At 25.2% G+C, this 23,974-nt stretch overlaps 1 protein-coding gene across 1 annotated transcript in view; it reads left to right on the forward strand.

Annotated features, from left to right (window-relative positions):
- LOC132931620 (pikachurin) overlaps positions 1-23,974 on the forward strand; it is a 68,433-nt gene that overhangs the window by 23,587 nt on the left and 20,872 nt on the right. Inside the window, exons 4-7 of the mRNA XM_060997504.1 lie at positions 8,731-8,932; positions 9,003-9,147; positions 13,184-13,373; positions 16,174-16,310. Coding sequence (XP_060853487.1) covers positions 8,731-8,932; positions 9,003-9,147; positions 13,184-13,373; positions 16,174-16,310 — 674 coding nt within the window. The remainder of the gene's footprint in view (positions 1-8,730; positions 8,933-9,002; positions 9,148-13,183; positions 13,374-16,173; positions 16,311-23,974) is intronic.

A 23,974-nucleotide genomic window follows, 5' to 3' on the forward strand; every position in this document is an offset into this window, starting at 1 on the left:
TATTTTATTAGAATTCCAAACGGCTTTTTACAATATAGCATTATATGTTTAATATTTAAATACAATATAAAAGAAAATAATAATTGTTTAACTTAAGACTATTAAGACTAAATTTAATCAACTTGAATGATAATAAAAATAAAATATATTACATTCTTTGTTGTAAGGATGGGAGAAATAGAATCTCCTTAAGTAATAATATTAAAATAAGTTAGCATTGCGCATCATTTTTGAAAGTGGGGCATCCTTGGAGAAGTTAGATTTATTAATAGAGAGGTAAAAAAAAAACCTTAAACTTAGTATCACTAGGAATACGAAAATAGAGAAATTCAAGAAACCTAGAAGCATCGCTCGACCCTTAAGAACACGAATGAAATTGAAACCGAATTTATCACGCCTAACTTAAAGGGAATTGAGTTTTAGAGCTTAACTAATAGGCTTATATTCGTGATTTGGGTGAAGGTTATTGAAAAAAACGTATGTTGATCAAATTATAAAGTTGATAAAAAAGTGCACTCGAGTTTTTTTAAGTACAATAAACTCAAATAACTTACCAAGGAAAAGTAGGCCGTAGATGGGTCTGTAATTGGAAACATCGGTCGGATTTCCATACTTTGAGATAGGCGTAACACGACTAGTTTTCCAGGCAGAAGGGAAGACACCTTCAACAAATGACTTATTTAAAATTAAAATGACTAGTATGGTAATCCGTGATTGGCACCGCAGCGGTACAGTAGAAGGTTAAAAATTCTACCCGAGCCAAAACCACAAGTATTTGATAGAGAGTTTAAAGCTTCGTTAGATATGGATAGAATTGATGAAAGGAAAGAAAATTTCTGATTTATGTATAACCACCTAGTCTTTTAAATAATTTATGAGTTTGGATTTTCTTTGCGAAAATGTCTTTTAGACTGCTTTATACCCATTGAGGGTAAGTGGAGTTGCGGAAGGTACGTAATGGAACCCACTTCTGAATACTATCAAGTAGTGTTTTCTGAAGAAAAACAGCGAATCGATCAGTCGATCTAGAGTTAAAGGCGTAATACCAATAACCGATGTTCTCTAAATTATAAATAATTCTCTCGTAGTTAGCATTTTTAAAGTCATAATAGGTGTGTTGGGTATCAAGCATAAAGATGACTGAAAGATAAGATTAGGAGATAGTAAGGGCTGAGTGGTATATGTCACATGGAACTGAGGTGTCAACAGCCTGAAAGTCTTGAGTAGATTCTCTATTGGTGAAAATCAAGTCAAGAAGGGACGCAGTACTATAGGAAATTTGATTCTTTTGCATGAAGCGAAGAAGACTAAGCTAATCAACAATAATTCGGACTTCATCAGTAATGTTATCAATATAGATGAGGCTCGAATCACATCGGTCTAATTTATATCAGACATGTTGAAGTCACCATAAACAAAACTAAGATTAAATTCATTAGACAGCGAGGCTTGGTCAATAAACTTCACATGACTCTCATAAGTCATAAGCATAGCATTTTTGGTAACATTATCTGCCACTTAGTTAAGTCTGAAATACTATTTTGGAGTTCCTTATGACTGGATAGTGAAGAGTTATTTAATAGCTTTCATAATATTCTCACGAGAAGAAATTTTGAGTATTTGTTACCGCGTATTTACAGCCATAATAGTAGGTGTTGAGGACATAATAATAAGATGCAATTAAATAATTGAATATATAATATATAATGCGAATCCTTTAATATGGAGAATACAATATAAAATGCAACAACAAGATAATTCACATACGGTCACTAGTCATGTAAATGGCAAGTTTTAGATGGCAATAAATAGCATCAATAAAAAATTACGATCATCTTAATTTACAAGATATAAATAGGGCTTTAAAATAAGCGTACAATTATATAACCATTGCCCAAATAAGCAAAATTAAAGAATTCTCTTCTCAAAAGAACGTTGACAATTAGATTTAGCATTATACCTATAAAAATATTATACGATATTAAATTATATTATTAATAAATAATACAATAAAGAGTGAACGCATTCGAGAAAAGTTTTTAAGTTATACTTGCTACAAATATTATCAAGTTTTGACTGAGAGTTTTCTGATGATACTTAACTGTTATTCTTACGTTAACATTAAAAAATAACTTTTCTAAACTCCTTTTGCTAACATCTGTGTTATCAATTTCTACTTAAGAGTTGTCCTATATATAACTGTTATTAAAAACTTTAACTGTCATAAAAATTTTGGTTAGAAAAAAAAAATAAGACTAATTCCTCCCTTGCTTTATTCAAAATGTAATCGATACTATTTTAATATGAAATGATGAAAACGTTCAACAGTAATAAGCTATGACTATCATTTATGTATATCTTTCTCGAACAGTAGTAACATTAACATTCATAGATATTAAGTCTATTAAATGCCATCAGATATATAAATATGTAGTGTAATAGTATATAATAGTATCTATATAATATAGCATATGTATATTCTATATAGGTACATATGTATAATATTATTATTATTCCAAATTAATCTATTGAAACACGCATTCTTATGAATACGCCTACACTTCACAAAAGTTATACTATGTTATTATTTTGTTGTTAACATAATAGCTTTTCTTTTTCTTTTTTTCTGTCTTTCTCTCGTAATTTTTCTTATGTACAATATGCAAAAATGTATTCCAAACAGTCAAATGTCATCTAAATTACATATAAATTATCATATAACATAAAATAATAAACCTATTAATTGTTATGATTGTAACATAACATTCGGTATTTAGAGTGTATATTATGTAAGTATATACAATTATGACTAGCTGGTTAGAATGTTTTTATCCTTTTTATTTTTTACTTCAGTCGTTTTCATTCTAAACTATTTTATTATCAGTTTTTATTATTGCAAGTAATTTTTTTTTTTAATTTTAATGTTATACATAAGAGGCCATTTTTCTTAAATTTTAAACTTAAAAGGGCAATTTTAAAAATATTTTATTTATATTTTATAATATTTTATAAGCTTTCAGTATATACGTGTTCGTTAATGAAACATGAGCCTCGAGTATACTATACGTGTTTTTATAGTCATAAATAAAATATAATACATGCATTAATTATATATGTATACTGATATTTTTTTTGGTGTCACAACTTCTGCAAACGCGCCAACATGAAACTCAAAATATTTTGTATTTATATAATATCAAAAATTAAAAATATATAGTATAATATATTAAATAAATAATAAATAATATACATTTATTATAATATCGTATTTGGTTGTTTAAAGGCATACTTTAATAAAGTATGTATCTTTAGAATTTTTTAAGTCATAAACATCCTAACCTTAATTTTATTATAGCATAATACAATATAAAAATTATGGTGGATTTTTTTTTATAGTTAACTGATTTAAAATTATTGCTTTTAGATAATTTATCATTTTATGTATGTACTTAACGATTTATTATGTCTTTAATCTTTTCGTTTACATAATTTTGAGTTGTTAATGTATAAGTGAAAACAAATATCTTAATAACATTTTATATTTTTAATAGAAAGCTATTTAGTTATAGGAATTTTATTCAACGACTAAATCTAAACAAAGAATATTTAATAACTGCCTACATCTATTTCGTATTTAAATCAATTCATACAAAATCTTCAATAATATACAAATCTCTACTAAGACTTATTTGAATTTACGGTATGTAAATCTAGAGGTGCGCTAAATTGTCTTAAATCCGTATTATCCGATTTGTTTAGTCCGTAATTTATCCTCTTGTCTTAAATCATCAATCTCTTGGAATTTAACCACTATTACAAAAAGATTTAAAAATAAAACTGTTGAGCCAAAAATTACTGTAATATATAAAATATAGTTCATAAGACGTATGCTTAATAATACTGAAAATCAAAATTTGAATATTAGTTTTATTTTGTATAATAAAAGATGGACGCCTATATTATTGTGATTCACCTAATTTTAAAGGGGTATATGTTGTACCACAATATTAATATATTAATCAAATGTATGTATATCGTGCAATATATAATATTAATAAAATGCATAATTATTGCCGTGTATTTTTCTTTATTTTCTTTATTATTATTATTTTTGACTGACCTAGTTTATTATTTCATGACAAAATAATTATATTACTTATTTTATAATATTATCACAGAATAATTCTGTGATATTATGATCTTCATATAAGTCTCGTTTTTTACACAATTAGGAATATACGTTTAGCTTATAATAATATTAATTATGCGTAAAAATAATTTGTCTTTAAAATTTTGAAATAATATTTATTGGCATATAATGGAAAATATCAAATTTAATGTTTTAAAATATAAGAATTTTTGATCAAATTATAAATTCTCTTTAATCTAGCTCGTTAAACGAAACCGAAAAATCGTAACATATAGTTATTGTAAATATCATAATAAATCTTGGTGAGATAAAAAAGATACTAAACAAAACAGATCTGGTTAATCCATGTATTTAGTTTATAAAAGCCTCTTTAAAGGCCAAAATTATTTAAGTGAAGAAAAATGAGAATTTAATCCCATTGATGTCCAGCTTAGTAAACCAATGCAATTTAAAAAAAAGATTTACATAAAAACTGCAGTAGTGCATTATTATTATGTGAAAAAAAATTACATAGTGTGTATGGCGTGGGTATGGTTCAATAATGCTAAAGTTTAATGGATCAGTTTGACGTATTATCATTTTTCATGAATTTTAGTTTAGAAAAACGACGACAGTTAAATAAAATTTAAATTTAAAATATGATATTTATATAAAATCTAACTAAGGGTATCAAAAATATTTATTTATGTTATATATATATTATTTTTTTAATCGTAATAATAATGACAATTTTAACAATATTGTAGAATAATTATACAATATTATATTATTATTTAATATTATAGGTACACCATGATATTTTACTCTGTTTTTTTTTTTTACATAACTTGTAGTTTAATACAATGTTATTAATTTTAAAATTTTCTTAGTCCTTATATTAGAATAATTTAAACTAGAAATACTTTGATATATATTATTAGTGCCGGATTTAGTATATTTATTACCCAGGGAAAAGTATAAAATTAGTTCCCTCTCTATTATGTCACTGTTATACTTATGTACCAGCTATCCTCTAAAAAAAAAAATAACGATTATCGTTTGCGATCATTGCTAATGTAACTATATTGAATTATTAAAACTATTCAATTTGTAAATACTTGTGTAGTAATAAACAAACAACAAAAGATTAAACTTGTTTTGAAAAAGATTAAAATGTAATGAAAAATTATTAGTTTAAAATTTGAAATATTCGCCCTTCTATGATTAGCGCCCGGATCAGCCCCCCTTCTTAAATCTGGTACTACATATATTATTCACGTATAAATATCTAATATACCTAGAAATATTCCCTACTTTTCTTATATATATTTAATAAATTATGAATTAGGATGAATTTTAATCGAAGGTAACACGTTAGTACTACAGTCTACAACTATCATGTTATTAACGTATTAAATTATTTAGGGTTTAGGGTTGAACTCCGTTAAAAACTATTTCATTGAATATGCACTGTAATAAATACGTCAAATATATAATTTAACATTTGGGCGCCGCTTAGTCGTATCATTCACACGAGTAAATACACCTGAACACTTGAAACTTCTTACCTTCGTACGCTCTAAGACTATGGCCATATCTGAAAACAGTTCAGCCCGCACTGTCATCTTATAATGAGGCACAATGAAATACTTTTATTATTTACAAAGAGTCTTTTATAACTTATAACCATATGATATATTTATCCCTCTGCTATAAGAACTTTTAAAGGTAAAGACGCCGAAAAATTAACAACAGTATAACATATTACATAAAACATAGTTGTCGGAAACTCTTTTATTATGAAACAAACAAATACAAATTTATATTAGTTAATATTTAAGCCACGAAAATGACACACTCGCGTACTATCGAGACTCCTGCGTTTAACCTAACGGCGTACACACAACAACGAGGGACTCTCCATGACTGCGCGCGTGTGCGCCGTGTGGTTGTCTTAAATGGTAAATGTGTTGCCATATCAGCACATCTTACTTCATCAGTTCGACCATTCGATTTGTTTTAATTACTTATTAATCTAAAATATATTTTTATATACAATAATATAGATTTCATAAAATATTTTTAAAGACTCTGTATGTATATATATATAAATATATACGAAAAAGCCACAAAGTACTATTGCTCACAATTTAGCTCTAGTTGTATCTTGGACAGCTTTTAAAAATAATTTACATTTCACAACCGTTATAGTAATTTTTATAGAAAATGTACGATAATCGCACGATTTAGGTAGTCAGCTTTAACTTGCAACATTATTGAAATTGATGGAATATAACAAAGACGTGATACGGAAGAAGCTTGTAGGTGCGTGTATTTGTTATAATAATGTGATACCTATATATATACGTCATAAAAACAACGGGTTGTCTTGTACGTTAAATGTAATATTATATTCAAAGCCTTGTAATTTGTATTCTGTCATATGCATTGTTTTAACTACGTAGTAAAAATCTCAAGATTATGTCTTAATTTATAAAAGCTGCACATGATAATTTATTATGTTATATATATAAAGCCCTCTTAGCGTACATAGTTTAACAAAAATTATTGTGATTATTATTAATTATATTTAAAAAAATAAAAGAATTTTAATAGCTGAACAGAAAAAAACCTATATTATATATACTCGTAAACTTATAACAGAATTTTTAAGTCGGTCACATTTTTAGTTTTTTTTTCAAACAGTTCATATACTCTATATACCTACTTTTAATTTTAAATATTTTCTTATCGTCACTGTACAGTTGTATACTGTGTATTTTGTTTACATAAAATAATACACGCATATTATTTACACTCAACGTTACTAGTTCTATGTTTTAAATGTATTTGCATTTAAAAATATACAATATAAATCATTAATAACTAACCACGTATTAAACAATCTTACGCAGGATAACAAGTGCGTATACCCTAGTACCTATACATATGTATTATGTATATATGTATTGCTATTTCGTCCATTCAGTTGGGGGCGTGCACTATATGCTAATAACAACTGCAGGTAACGTTTTGGATGCGTGTCAAATATTTTTTTGGCTTGCTAGGGGTTCGCGTGACCATCTTACTGGATTGTTGCGTGACCGCGCCCAATAATTCGCCCCGGATGTTTGTGTCGACCGCACCGGTGACCGGACAAAGGCGCTTTGCGAAAATAAACCCATTAGGGCTTACTGATATTTTATATGTGTGCTACCCGTCCTACACACATAGGCAGGTGGATGGGCAATCTATAGTTATTCATGAATCGATAATAAGTAATAACAGCGTACCTTTTTACGTGTAAAGAAAACAGTAAAATCGATGTTGTTTTGTAGATTTTTCATTAAAATTTGAATATTCATAATAATAACTATTTTGGCAAAATAAAAACAGTATTAATTATAACTTAAACTATAGATACATTTAAATTGTATTATACCTTATATTGTAATAAATATCTATAACAATTTATAATTTATAACATATAGAATATGTATGTATATCATTAACGTAATATTAATATATTTATATCCTGAATAACGGCTATTTTTTGAGAAAGATTAAAAATAATCTAATCACTATTTAACGACTAATATTTAGTTTTATACCAATTAATATTGCCTGTCTCGGTATCTCGTAAGATATACTAATTAATCGTTACTATCTAATGAAATTGATGAAACGCTTTAATTAAAGAAAACAGTTTTAAATATAATCGAAAATATTAAATAACACTACTAAATAGTCAATTATAACTTAAATTTAAATTAAAGTTAATTATTTATTTTAGTAATTTTTTAATCATATAATTTAAAATATCCTACTAAATAGTAATCAGTTGCTAACCGGTTCAAAAAAATGTCCTCACTATACAGTAAATACTACGTCTTATTCATTTATAAATACAAATAATATTTTTTTTCAGTCGTTTATTTAAAGTTATTTTTAATATACGAGTATAAATACTAGCGTAGCGTGCACAATGAGTAAATTTGATACGAGATAATGATGCAATTAAACTATCGGGCATGAATGGAGAAACTGTTCATCAACAGCACTTCCTATTTTAAATATTGTATGTTATAGTTTATTATTATTATTAATATTAATGAGCGGATACTTCAAATAATCTATTCGGTGGATTAATATTACTTGATTTAGTATATTATTTGATAAGAGAGAGTGTGGGTAAATATTAGTTTATATTTTTAGTAATATTTTGATGATAAGCGGTAAAAATGAGTTTAGCGAATTTATAAGAATTTTAAAACCATTTAGGTTTATGAAGAAGCTCATTTAGTATAATACAATATTTTCGTTTTGTTCGTTCTGGAATTCATTATGATTTTAAACGCAAATAAATATAAAATATTTTATTTTTAATTTAAAGATTAAATAATACGATTTTGTGATTAAATGAGTAGGTATTAATAATTCAATGTGTAAAATATTAATATAATAATACTTACTTATATCATGCTTAGTTTAATATAATATTTTTATAAGAAATAAAATTAATTATTTTAATTTACATTAAAATTGATATGCATACTTTTTACAATATCATAATAATAATCTATTTTTTATTTTCTTATAAGCAAATCCAATTAGATATCCAAGATTCAATGGACGTAGTTGGTTAGCATTTCCACCACTACGAGGAGCTTACAAACACGTGCAAATAAGTTTAGAATTCAGACCAGAAAGCTGGGATGGTATATTGTTTTTAGCTGCTGAAAGAGAAGATTTAGTTGGAGATTTCATGGCTATTCTGCTTCACAATGGCTTTTTGGAATTTAGGTAATTCAAAATTAAGCCAATAACAATGTGGTTGTAACATTATAAATAAAAGCGAAATGTTTCTTTACAGGTTTGATTGTGGGTCTGGTTTAGGAGTAGTTAAATCTGAAGAAACAGTTATTTTAAATCAATGGAACACGCTGTCTGTGTATAGACATAGATGGGATGCGTGGATCCAATTAAATCGTGGAAAACGCATTGCTGGGAGATCAAAAGTAAGTACATTTATACATTTTAATTAAAGTAAAATTACAAATATTGTAATGATTGTTATTTGAATTCGCGTTTACCTTTTCCTGTAAAAACAAACTAAAGAAAATAGTTTAAATACATTTTTTTAAATTGGTCGTTTCGAAAAGGTTAAAATATATTTTTAATTTTACTTTCAAGTAAAATAAAATGTAATGAACTATAAATACATCAATTATTTGATTACCGAGTCGGCATGTCATTGTTATACTCTATTGAATAACATTCTCCATTCGTTTAACAATTTAATTATAATTTATTTATAAATGTAATATACTAGTTTTATAAGCTAATAATACCTTAAATATTTTAAATATATGCAATAAACATATATATCTTATTGTGCCTAAATAATCCGGATTAAACATTTGTGGATCCATAGGAAGTTGAAATGTTGGGGCCTACAAGAAAAATATACGTCTTTAATTCTTATACAACCTAATAATTAAGATACATAATCAGTTTGTGTTGTGTATTTAAAGATGTCAATCTCCCAAAGGGTTGTAAATTTTCAACTTAGTTTTCATTTAAAAATATAGAAATACTAATTTACACGAAATATTCATAGGATTGTGAATTAAAAATTTATTTTAATTTAATTTATTTTTAAGCAAAATTACAACGTATTATATAATATTTAATATGCTTAACTCCATAAATATGTAGTATATAGTAATGTACCTCAATAAATAATTTATCTTTTAATTATTTTCTATCAAAATCAGAGCTTCAAATAAATTATCCAAAATTTTAAATCGACTAAAAATATATAAGAAAACTTTAAGTTTATGTTTACCAGGAATATTTTCTTTAGAAGTAGTATAAAGTAAAATTGATTATTTTAAACTTTAGAGTTTTAATTAATATGTAAACAACGTCAAAAATTGTATTTACCTAAATTAGGCAAAATATTTATTGTAAAAATTACTTTTTTATAAACTGATTATTGTCTTAAACAAAGGTACTTATATTATAAAGTAGAATAATTTATCAACTATTCATCAGTGTAGAAATATGCATTTTATTTAATATAAATATACAAAACCTAATAAAGATTAATTGAGATTTAATTAATTTTAATACTCGTTAGTTATCGTAACTACCTGTCGTAAAATATTTGGCACCTAATTAATACATACAAAAATAAGAAAATATATATAATAATTAAAATTAATACATGCCTTTATTACCTAATTGTTAGCTTTTTTTGTAAATCATGATAATTCAATAATATATTTATTTGTATTGTAAATCAATAAATATAAAATCTAAACTATAGCTAAACTGTTGAAAAATACAATTTTTAACAACATTTTAGATTTCAAGCGTAGCGATGATGTGTTGATTTTACATTGATAACATATATTTCTGTTGTTTTTATTTTATTTTTTGTGTCGAAAGCTTTTTTTATAAAAATTGCTATCATCAACTTTGATGGAGATTTTTTGTAAAAAAGTGGATCTAGTTGGTACTTTAAGAAGTAAAAATTTAAAATTCTCAGTACTTTTTGAAATAATCGGGAACCCCTAAAAAAAGATATATGAACATCAGTTAAAATTTTAATTTTATTATTAAAATAACTGCTTTGTAACTTTGGTTACCGAAAAGTTAAGCCATCTTCACAATTATTATCCGTTGAATGTCATCCATTATAGTGCCTACTCAATAAAGAGATATACATTTTCAGGACAGCAGAGTATTAATCTATTTTCAACCCTTTTTTAAAAAAAAACTACCAAGATTTATCTAAATATAATTATTTATTTAAACTGTATTTAAAACAAGAACCAGAAAAAAAACTAAAATCAATTAAGGAAATTTTTTTATTTTTTGTTTAAGTTCCTATTCAATTTCGTCAATATATTATTTTCAAATAAACTTTTAAAAAGAATTGTGACTATATATTTTCGATATTTTTAAATTGCTTTAAGAAAAACTTATGAGGTACCTTCTATAAAAACCTTCTATTACATTTTTTACCTAGAAATGAACAAATCGAAAATAAACTAAAAAACAAATATCAAAACAATTCAAATAAAGGCAAAATATTTTGAAAATTTTATGATACCTAGAATATGCTTATACAAATACATCATCTAATAATTCAAAATCAGATCTTGATCGGTTTCATCAAATTGTCTATTCTTAAGCTTTATAACAAATAAACAAATATCTATCGTACTTCGTTGTACAAATTGATATTCTTTAATCAACTCCACAAAGAATCTAATATTAATATTAGGTACCTATTTTATAAAATATATTATTACCTAATTTAATTACAATGAAACACAACGAATAAAACAAATAATTTTCTTTTTTATTTACTTATTTAACTTGGTTAATAGCCAAAAAATAATGGTTATCTACATTAAAAATATTTGTAAAATACTAAATACAAGAATTCTTATTCAAAGCTATAAATTAAGAGTTGAATACTTAAGCATTATAAATTTATAAGTTAGAACAATGCACATCTTTATGTTTTATTTTTCGTTTAATGGTATTCAAATTATTTAAAGTTATTATGTCCTTTTAGGGAATCTGTAATATCATAAATTATAGAGTATAAAATAATGTAAAGTGGTATTTGACTGGCAGTAAATTTCAAGTATTTGTCAACAAAATAATATAAGGTGTTTTTTTTATCTTATATATTTGTTATATTAATAATATTAATGTTTAATTGTTCACATAATCTTATAGATATAAATTTCACACAACACTTCAAAAGTATCCTTTTTTATTTAATGAACCTATTAGTGGTTGGTCGATATGGATAGATATTAATATAAATGCAATTAAAATATTATTATAATAATATTATTATTGGTACTTTTATGTTTTGTAATTTTGTAATGTTTAATTACAGACCATAATTTGTTGTAAGAAATATAAATATTATAACTCGTGTGTAATAAATATTGGCTGGACCGGATTAGCGATAAGGCGCCATAAGTACCAAATTAATTACTTAGAACGTCAAATATTTTTGTCTTTCGACTATAATATTCTCAATCAAAACATCATACTTTCTTCTTTTTTTTGTTATCTTTAATAATAACAAGTGGATTAAATATAGAGTTCCTAAGTATGATTACAGATTACTTATATTAATGTGTCACGTATTATATGTTATGTACCTAGTACCTACATTTTATAAATTATTAGTTATTACTATTCTTCTTCTTCTTATTATTATTATTATTATTATTATTGTATACAAACCACAGACGAATTATTATGGTGGTAATGTAAATACATTAACAGTAATTCTATTTTTTCCTTTGACTTCACGAAAAATGTGGGTACTGGAACGCAGATAAAATCATTGCCTTTAGGCGCATTTCTCCTTATTCTGGTCTTGAATAGAAATTTAATATTTAAATATTAAAATAATTTCACTTGTTTTATACATTGAAACATATAATATTAAATAAGATATAATATAAGTACAAAATTGGTTTTTAAAATAGCATTTTATATTTTAAAATGCTATCAAGATAATAAACTTTTAGTTCGTGCAATTTATCCGTATTAGTAAGTATTTACTAATAACTTATTATTATTTAGATATTTAACTTATTACTTACAATTATCTATAACCATGTTATCGGTTTCTATACACAATTAAATCAACTTTAAATTATAGCTATTATATAATGCAAATTTCAAAATAATTATCTAGTTTACACTTATACAAACACCGTACAATACATTTTTTTTAATTATTTGATTCAAATACACCTTCCTCGAGCTTCTACAAAACTCTTAAAATAATAAACAATTCTCCCAAGTTAAAAATATTTCAATGATATATTATTTACATTTATTTACATGAGACGAACCCAACTGAAATTGTATTTACAATTTTCAAAGACATTAATAACATTACAAACGTTTTACATATATTAAAAATGAATACAAAATTAATTTAAATGTAGTTAAAAATGATAAGCCTAATTTCATCTTTCTAATAATATATTTTATTTGTAAACTTAGGGTTTATTCTCGAGAATTACGTTTCGAGAGCCTGTCTTTATCGGCGGTCGAGGTAACACATCTGGATTGGCTGAACGGTTTCCAACAGACCGTGGATTTGTTGGTTGTGTTCGGCTCTTACAAGCCAATGATCACAGATACGATTTTGGTGAAACACCTGCTGGTGATACAGTCAAATCCCAAGAAGTTGGTAAGTGTTAGCTACACATTTAGCTTTCTTAGACTACCTCTCAACCACCTTCAAAAAACATAATATGAAAAATATCGATCCATTCATAACCGTCGACAAAATATTTATTTATTTTTTTATTTATTGGTATTAAAAACGCAATTTTATATATTCAAAACGACGTCGGAAAACGTGACCGAACTTTCGAAATCCAACGATGAAAAAAAACATATAGATGTTCTCTTTTTAGCAGCTCTAAATATAAATAAAGGAAATAATATAATGGGAAAGGTCCTCTAACAAAACTTTAAACAAACTGCCAAAACTGTTTAATTTGTGGACAGTGAAAACTTTTCATTCTCCTTAATCTACGTCTTCTTGTTCACTAACTTCGCAAATTATACCGGATAAAACATATGGGTAGTGCTGATGTCATTAATTATTTTTGTTCGTATAAAATAACAGCTTATAATTTTTTTAATGTATGGCAAAATAAAAAAATCAGTTTTGAGTAAACCAGTTTAAGCTATTATTGTAATCACGAACGTTAAAATTGATAAATGATATAGATTTTATTGAAAATTATAATTATACGTATTTAGATCTAAATATCATATTATAAAAATGTCTTCGGGAATTTATTGCTGAATTTAACAACAAGGTGAACATTTTATTTAAATTTTGAACGAGAACATATTTATTTATTTTTTTTTTTAATATAACCTTAAAAATATGTAATGGATACATTACGGCGCTATAATTTTTTTTATTTATATAATACATTAATGTGTATTCAGTATTGTCTTAAACATTATAAAAATCTTATTATTAAAATATATTTGGTAAATATAAAATAATTAATATTAATCTCAATGCTAATCATATATAGGTATCATATAAATAATTATAAAATTTCAAATTTTATATTTTATTTATCCTGGTAGAATCACGCGAATATGTGACTTATTTGATCAGTTAATTTTACAGTAAAACTTAATTATATATAACTTAAGGAATAATGTATATTAAATGACATACACATTATTGCAATTTAGTTATCGCTTGTGAGGTGCGAGTATATTATAGTTAAGAGCTTTACTCTTAAACCTATAATTCTGGTTTCTTAAAAAATATTTTAATTTAATGGTCTTTTAATAAAATTTGAAGTTGTAAAATAAAGAATATGAGATTTAATGAAATATATGTGTACTTGAAATATAGACGGTTGATGAAAAACGAAATATGATTAGATCAAATGTCGTGTAGTACATGTTTATTAATGTATACAGTTAATATTAAACTAAAAGCGACAACAATAAAAGAAAGGGAAAAAAGCTACTAAAACTCTTTGAGTAAACATTAGATAGAAGCTTTTGAGGTGAAAGTCGAGGACAGCAGTGTACTCCCACCTTTCTTTTAATGCAACCGCGTTAATTAATTTTCTAGTCAACCGCTTCACCGTCGAGTTGCTCGATGTTGGTTCGTGTCTTATTATAAATTTAATCGGCTGGGAGGCATGGCAAATGACGAAAAAAGGCATAATTCACTTCCTCTTTTTTAATCTTTTTAAAAATTCTAAGAGAAAATGCTTGATATTTTATTTTATTAATTACTTAACGAGAATAATTTTAATATTACATTTTTATTTTTGTTTTGATTATTTCGAATTGCAATATTGATTATAATTGAGTTAATTTTTTATGACACTAAGAAAAATGTAAATAATATTAGTATACCTAATATTATAAATCATCCAATAAATATATTCATAGGGCAACAAATATTCTCTATGAGTTTTTTGTATAGATTACATTATAATAAATTATATGCAACCCATAGGATATTGGGTAAAGATGCTTGTCAAAGTTTCAAATTCCCATTAATTTGCGATAAGGGAAAAAATGGCTATATTTATAGTCATAACACGACTAACTCCGATCTCCGTAAATTGTGTTATTCAATAGTTCTAGTTGATACAAACTTTTGTTGTATGTTTGCGGTATTTCCATAAATCTAAGTCCTAGTAAGTCAAACGAAATGATAACCGCTATTAACACTTAAATTATACCGGAACATTTTTTAATAACATATTATATAATATTTAAAAATTAAAAATAATGGTTTTTATTTTTACAAATCGCATTAAATTTAAATTATAATAATTATACGATTTCATCATCATTATTAAAATTAAAAATTATTTTTACGCTCGTTTAGCATACCATAGTACCATACCATTAACATAATATTTTATCTTACAGTTTGTATATTCATTATTCGTATAATTTAAAAATAGCATAAGCATTTTAATTTAATTTTGCATGGGCTATAAACTACATGAAACATAATAATTATGTCAGTGATTAAATAAAAATTATTGTTTTTAATAATAATTTTATTAAACACGCTGTTTTAAATGTATTATGATAATTGTATATAATAATTGTAATACTTTTCATCTAAACAAAGTGTACAACTTTTAAGTCTAGCAATGTTACTTTTTTTGAAATCAGATCGATTAACCTCGGGCAGAGCACTGTTCTTACGATAGCTACATGTATCTTGAACAATGACATTGAAGTATTGGTTTCTGATCGAAAACCTCGCCTTGTAATTTGTCTTTGATAAATGGCACTGTAATTTAGTACACATGGGACTGGCCGAGACGCAGTAGGGTTGCATTTTCTCAAATAGAATACAACCAAATAAAAAAATATTGATTTTCTGAACTTGTTTTATTTAAACTTTATAACTCATATCACTTAGCCAGAAATATATATGAGTACAACTAAACAATTTCAATAATAATTTGATTTTACAGAGGAATGCTCTACGGACAAGTGTACAAGATCTCCTTGTCAACACGGTGGCAAGTGCGTAACAACTACCAATTCATCACTATGTCTATGCCCTCTTGGTTACACTGGAGATTTATGTGAAACAATATTAGACTTACAGGTAAATATCACAAAAATAATACCACGTGTGTTCATTATATATTATATATATTATATATATAACTATATCCGATTGTATATGTACATCGTACATGTAATTTTGTTTACAATATTAAGTTTTTTTCTCTCATATCTACAACATGTTAAAAATATAAATATTGTTTAATTAAAATAATATAAATGTATGTAGAGCTTATGAGTTATTAATAATTCTTCGAAGTAAAAAAGTCTACATACTACAATAATGTACTAGTAACTACAAACTAGGAATGTACAAATTAATATTATTGATTAATATTTATTTTTAGTTACAAGATTTTCTGTATCTAAAGTATACTATTTATGAGCGATATCAGTTAATTGGATATACAAGTTTTCGTATTTAATTACAAAGTCCAAAAAAAAAAGTTACGAAACCTAAATAAATTAATAATAAAAATAATTTAAATTTATCCATACACTTCAATCGAATACTTTGAAAAAATCAAATTATTTAATAGATAGTAAAATCTAAGTATATTATTACGAGTTTACACTAAATTATTTTAATAATCTATATATTACAGTTTACAACTCTAAATATTTTTAACTTACATCATGATTTCAACATACCAACAATACCCACATTTGTTTGCTACCACTATAATAAATTTCACAAAAACTTCAACCACGCAAATCCACTCATATCCAAAACTCATCTCACGCATTATTTTAAAACTATCTATTTTTCAAATCTAAGGCCACAAGACATATTAAATAGTCTATATTAATTTACTCTCCCTAAGTTTACAATTTGGAAGTAGTATCAATGGATGTTCCCTTCCCCGCATTTTCAAGTCTAGTTCACTAATTGTTAACTTATTTAATTATTGTGTTATTTTGTGTATACTGAAAATTGTAAATTTCTTTTATAAATAAAAAAAAAATATTTCAAAAAAAATATTTAATAAAATATTATAATAATGAATTATGCATCGTAGAACATTTTAAAACATATGACTTATTATAATATAACATTATTATCAGTATTATACACCAATAGTGACAAGCGAGTGTAATTGAAACCGTGATGCTCTTGTTATTAGCATAGAGAGAGAAAATGAAGGCATATACAAATTAAGCATTTGGATTTTATAGATTTAAAGATTGAACAATTGAATTGTAACCCAGTTTTAATCCTTCTTAATAATTTTATGTGGGGTAGTATGGAAATCAAAAGCTTACTCGTCTGAAAAGGGTTACCAAATAGATTGAAAGAACATAAGAAGCTTACAAAATTGCCTATGCAATGTGATATGCCATATTGTATTTTGGTCTTATTTATGGCAATCGTAGTGAATTTTATGCAATTCAACACATTCCTTTTCCAATAGACTTCAACATGAACAATAAATTATATATCTAGTCGTGGTGAGGTTAGGTTCGTTAGTTGTGTTATAGTTAGTACTTTGTTATATATTATTACAATATAGGTAAGTAATATTGTTATGCAACTCTATGGTCACCAATATCCTAACAGCCTACCAATAAATGTTATTTAATAAAAATTTCGATTTACATATTAAATTTATAATGCAAATAAAAGCAAGGTAAATTCATTATCTTACAAAATTCTTGATGAGATATTTATGCTATAAGACGCATGAGCTGCAATATTTAGCCAACTTAAAGAAGAAAAAAATCTTTATTGAACATAAATCACAAAAAAACATTTCTAAGATTTTTTTGTACAAAAGATAAAGCCTAACAAGAAATCTTTTGTGGATATGAGAATTTCATGAGTTTCTCCATTTCGTAGTTTCCGGTCTCAAATGAATACGAATATTATTTACGCACCATCGTTATTGTCCAAACCGTATATCAAAACGCCATCCCAATTTTTAATGTTTATGATTTACAAATTGTAAAGATTATTTATTTATTTTGCATTTTTACATAATTGAAATATTTAATAGTTATACCTATACTAGAATATTATTACTTTATGACTATAAAAGTATATTACATTAAAATAACGCATAATTTTTGATTATTTGACATTAAATATTATAAATGTATATGTTTTTTTAGTAATCACTGGTATAACTACTTTCATATAGTGGACTTCACAAATATTTAATTTTAGCACAGGAAATATATTATTTTTATACAAGAGTTCAAAATATTTAAAAATGCGTTTTTAATAAAAAGTATTTCATAAACTCTTACTCTTAAAAATACTTTATAAAATGCCTATTTATTAATGAATATAAAATATACTTTATTTTAAATTTTATTTAAGCCATATAATATAGATTTATTATATAAAATAATCATTGGTCTAATTTTTAGACTAAAATAATATAAATATATTTTCAAAGTGCTGTTTGCTAACATATTCTCACAATTTATTTATAATTAAAATTTTTTAACTTCTACATAATCGATAATAATATAATACATAATCTAAATAACCTTAAACGACTTAAACATACATAAATATATTTATGTAGAGTGATCCTTTTATCATTAAACACTCAGTATTTCAAAAAATGTTGACTTTTCAAAATTTTAAGTTTCAAGCTTTTCTAAAACTATAGGTAACATTTTTATTTTTTCACCCTTATAATAAAGTAAAATCACTATCAACTTTTGATTTTCAAACGGTAACCAATATTTAAAATGTACTAAATTAATAGGGCTATTTTTTTTTTATAAAGTTTAACGTTAGCATTATTATTATTCATTTAACTCTTAGTGAGTTATAACTGCTCAAAGTTGGGTGATTTGAGGTTTTTAGGTGTTTTTCCTACAGGTTATTACGGCTGTAAGGCGTCAACAATTAGAGGTAAAAAATTCATCACTGCGTCGATAGCCGATAACGAGTTTATTACATATAATATGAGATATGAAACAAGAAGTATTATAAAAACCGAAAACCGCCCAAATTTGAAAAGCTATATCTTGTTAAAAAATTAACAAAAAATGATAATTTAAACGTTAAAATTCAAAAAAAAAAATAGCCCTATTAATTTAGTACATTTTAAATATTGGTTACCGTTTTAAAATCAAAAGTTGATAGTAATTTCACTATTAAATACTCGTAAAAGGTGTGAACAAATAAAAATTTCTTATAGTTTGAAAAAAGCATGAAACAAAATATTTTGAAAAAAATAATGAAAAAAAGTCAATACTCGACGAAATAATAAGTGTTTAATGATAAAAGAATCACACTGTATAAATATATAATTAAATAGCAAACATTTCAATTGGAGAATATAACATGATGGTACATAATGTGTTATTTACTATATACTACCTTCGGTAATGTAATATTTACAATAAATATACTTGTTTTATCAATTGTAGATTTAAAAATAACATAGTATGTATAAATATAGATGTATAGGGTGTAGTCCCTATAGGTATTATTGTATAATAATATAATATACAATCGACATTTACACAACCACTATTGTGTTTAAATTGAAAATTGATTTTAAATATGATTTTTAATTTATATAATAGCGAGTGAAACAGCAAAAACGCTATTCGGGCACTATGGCTTAATTAATACCAAATGACTATTAAATTACATTATTGTCATTTAACGACCGGTGGGGCATGAAATGGCAGCATATAACATTAGGATATTCTAACGAGTGAAAAGGGGCCGGTTATACCACGCACGCACGTATAGTCCTCGTATGCTATTACATAACCAAATTGCCTATCAAAGACGCCGTTGCACGTAAATCTGCATTGGACATATTATTATATAACCGTATAAATGCAATCCCGAAACCGCATTTATACCCCACGTAACTCCTATTATTGTCATTAACCCTTTTATACTATATTAAAGGGTACCGATAGAAAAAATACTTATAAAAATTTATTTTTAACTAATTGTCGGGTCTGGAAAAAATGTTGAATATAAATTAATACTACAAAATAATTTTCTAGTATTTCTAAACTTTGACAAATAATAAAGCATGATATTATGGTGTAAATAAGACATACCATTATTCGTTTATTCAGTGTACAAAATATATTTGTTGGAATCATTTCTTTATCTAATAATAAATAAGAAACTTTTAAACAACAAAACTTCTTATTTCCGTACCTCCAAAATATTATAATATCACGAATTTCACATTTTTAATACATTGAAAAAGTATGATGACATTTTTAAATATTATGATTAAGAACTCATTCTGGCTATACTCTAATATATCTATATTTTATATATAAGTTTATGTTTGTAAAAATTTTTATATGTTAAAAATTGGTGTTATATCTAAAAAAAAATAGTTATAAAATATATAATTTTATATTTAAACAAAAAAATATTATAACCAGTATCAATACATATTCTAGTGAATTGTTAATAAATTATTTAACCAAGCATAAAATAAACAAATAAACATAAAACATCAATAGATAAGTGAGGCATACCAAAGTTCAGATTTTATAGATACAAGTTAAATATTTTGATTTTCAATGAAAACGTTAACTTAATGTTTGATTTATACAAACACAAAAGATTAACCCATCTCGTCTAAATAGGTCTCCATGGGAACACATAATATATATGATTTATCGTGTAAAGGATTTACACGACCTTTAACCCCACCCACTGCCAACAACCATCATACATTTTATATTTCCATGGAAACACTTTAAATTACGTCGAAATCTCATCGCACGAAACTCAATTTTTGTGGGGAAAAAATTTAATTAAGGGCCACCACGCTAATGACACATCAAATCAGTAACGTTTTTAACGAGTATATATCTTGCACTTCCTCGAAATACTATAACATATTGAAGGGCGTCAAAGGAAAAAAAATATAACCTATCTTAGGTGCTAGGTAGGTATATCATCTCATACGGGGATAGCTTTAACAATGTAAAACGTATAGCATGGAAGAATATAAACTAGATAGGTATAAGTATATTGTAATATAAAAAAAATAATAATATCCTTTAGATGTCGAAAATCTTTGACGTCAAACACTATACAGTATGACTAATCAAGCATGCTCTCAATTTAATAACACATTTTTCAAATTCTGATTTTTAGTATTTTTAACTTTTTAAGTAGGTATACTTAAGGATCGTATTTTTAAATATTTAGATATTTTCTGCAATTTACTAATTATCATAGGGCGATACAAATTTCTTTTTTTCAAATAAATTATGGAGGATCATCATATTAAATGTATATTATTAACTTTTAATTTATAACTTTGATGTACCATAGAATTGTGTGAATAGGTTAGTGGTTAGTGGTATAACGTAAAAATAACTTAAATTTAGAATAAATATTTTTTTTTAATTTAATAGTGTATTATAATATATTATTTATGTAATAGCATATAATATACGAAGATAGTTTTATACATTTTTAATTTAACTACAAAATAAAATTTGTATATTTTTATGAACTTAGTATTATACTTTTAAGAAAAACATAGTTTGAGAAACAATTTTATAAAGTTTTTAGTTTATGTGACGAAAATTATATTAACATAAAACGAAAAATAATTTACGAGTAATTGCTCATTCTCGTATGTTGATGATTAAATTATAGGCAGTCTGAATATTATATTAATTAATGCAAAATAAAATACGTATTTCTATATAAAACATTTCTTGGCTGATATTTTTTTTTATTATTTGATTATTTTAAAAATGTGTTTATCATGTAAAACGATTGATACATCATAGAATACATTGAATAATGTATTGCAAAAATCATGCATTTGTCACAAAAAAGTTTGTCTAATTCAAGAAATCAGCAAATAAATTTCACCAATTTGTCAAGTTGTTAACCGAATTGCCGATTTCACGTATTCAGCAATGATGTTATTTATTTCATGAATCCATCATAAAATATATTATTATATACGAACACGATGTCCATATGACCGTATACCCAGAGCACTGCACTCAGTTCACAAAACGAATATGGTTTGTCACTAGAAAAATACGTAATTTACACGAAAAAATGAGTACAGAGAAATACAAAAATCATCAAAGTCTCAAACGTCTATTAGTTTACTCATATTATTGCGAAAAAATAATGTAGTAGCACCTACTGCTACACATATGAAAGCGTAAAAAGTTTTATATATAACTAAGTCTTTTAATATTAAAGACTTCGTAGTTTTTTCGTTGATTTTCTCGCATGTCTTTACATTTTTCCGATACGCTATCGTAGAGATTCAAACTGAACAAAAAACAAATAAAACAAAGTTTATATACAGCAGCAGTATATATTTGTTATTTAAACAGGAAGCGGTTCATCTGTATGTACAAATAGACTAGTGACGTTTGAAAACGTTCGTTTACCGTCACCTCTAAATAGTGTATAAAATACTATATGCCTACTTTTAATATAGGTATAAAACTTTAAATCTTGAACCGAAATTCCTACTACAAATATTGACGATTTATCGTCCCTATGCATGTATTATATACAATAATATTTAATTATCCCACAGATTTTTGAAGAGGTTTGAAGATAAAAAGTTTTTCATCTTTGTCTGTGTAATATAAACGTCGTCTAGTGGAATGTCGACAAGTCACTAATTTTTTATTATTGTGTTCACCGACCATGAGAATATCGAATCACTTTTGTTGATTTTCTGAAGAGTACCTACGAAACGTCGACATTCTACACTATTTCATAATCTTTGACAACCAACATACAAACGAAACCTACGCGGTGCTGTATTAAATGGTGAGGTGGGAGCATCTCCAGGGGCCCAATATTTTAAATTTTAGTGGTGGAATAGTATTATTACATAGGTAAAGAGATATACCAACTACCTAGGTACTTATTTTAGATTCTGAGCGAAGTGATTTTACTTTTTATTAATTTTATATTTTTTTTTCTTTATCAGCAGCATATTTTTGAACAGTAAAAATGCTTAGATTTTTAACTTCAATATCTTTTTTACAAGAAAGTGTTTCTAACTAGTTATTTGGGAGTAGGGGGTCAAAAACAAAAACTTCTAAGTACTTTTTTTAATAATTGAGAAAACTTGAAAAATGAGAATTTTTACACAAAACAAATTTTTGACAAAATCGATTTGTTTTTTTTTTAGTATCATAATAATTCAAAAACAAACAAGTGTATATACTTGGTATTTTTACCAAACGTTCATAATATTAACATTTTCTAATAGATGATATAGTTTTATGATAATTCAGATTTTAGCTGCCATGGCGATAACTATAAAATATATAAAATATTTAAATTATAATATTTATTTATTTATTTATTGGTTTTCATGACCACGGTTTCATTGGTCATTTATAAACACTAAATAATATTTTTAAAACTTTATTTTATAGAGAACTAAGTATATTAACTATAACCACTTTATTTAAATTATTTTTATAAATGGTTTCAGGTAAATAAAAGTGAAACGTTAGAAATGAGCTATTCCTAAAGAAGGTAACATTTTTTTGAACAGTTCATGCTATATGTCACATTTTACTGAAAATGACTTCAAACCTTTGCCGTGTATATTAAAGTTTTGGTCATATCTCTTAACTGATATATGTTTTTGACATGAAAACGTTTCTACGAACATACATATTAATCTGGTTCTAACAAAAATTCTCAAAACATTAATACTTATTTAAAATACAATGCAAATAATGTTCATGTCT

This window comes from Rhopalosiphum padi, chromosome 1, assembly GCF_020882245.1.
Source record: "Rhopalosiphum padi isolate XX-2018 chromosome 1, ASM2088224v1, whole genome shotgun sequence".
Lineage (NCBI taxonomy): Eukaryota > Metazoa > Arthropoda > Insecta > Hemiptera > Aphididae > Rhopalosiphum > Rhopalosiphum padi.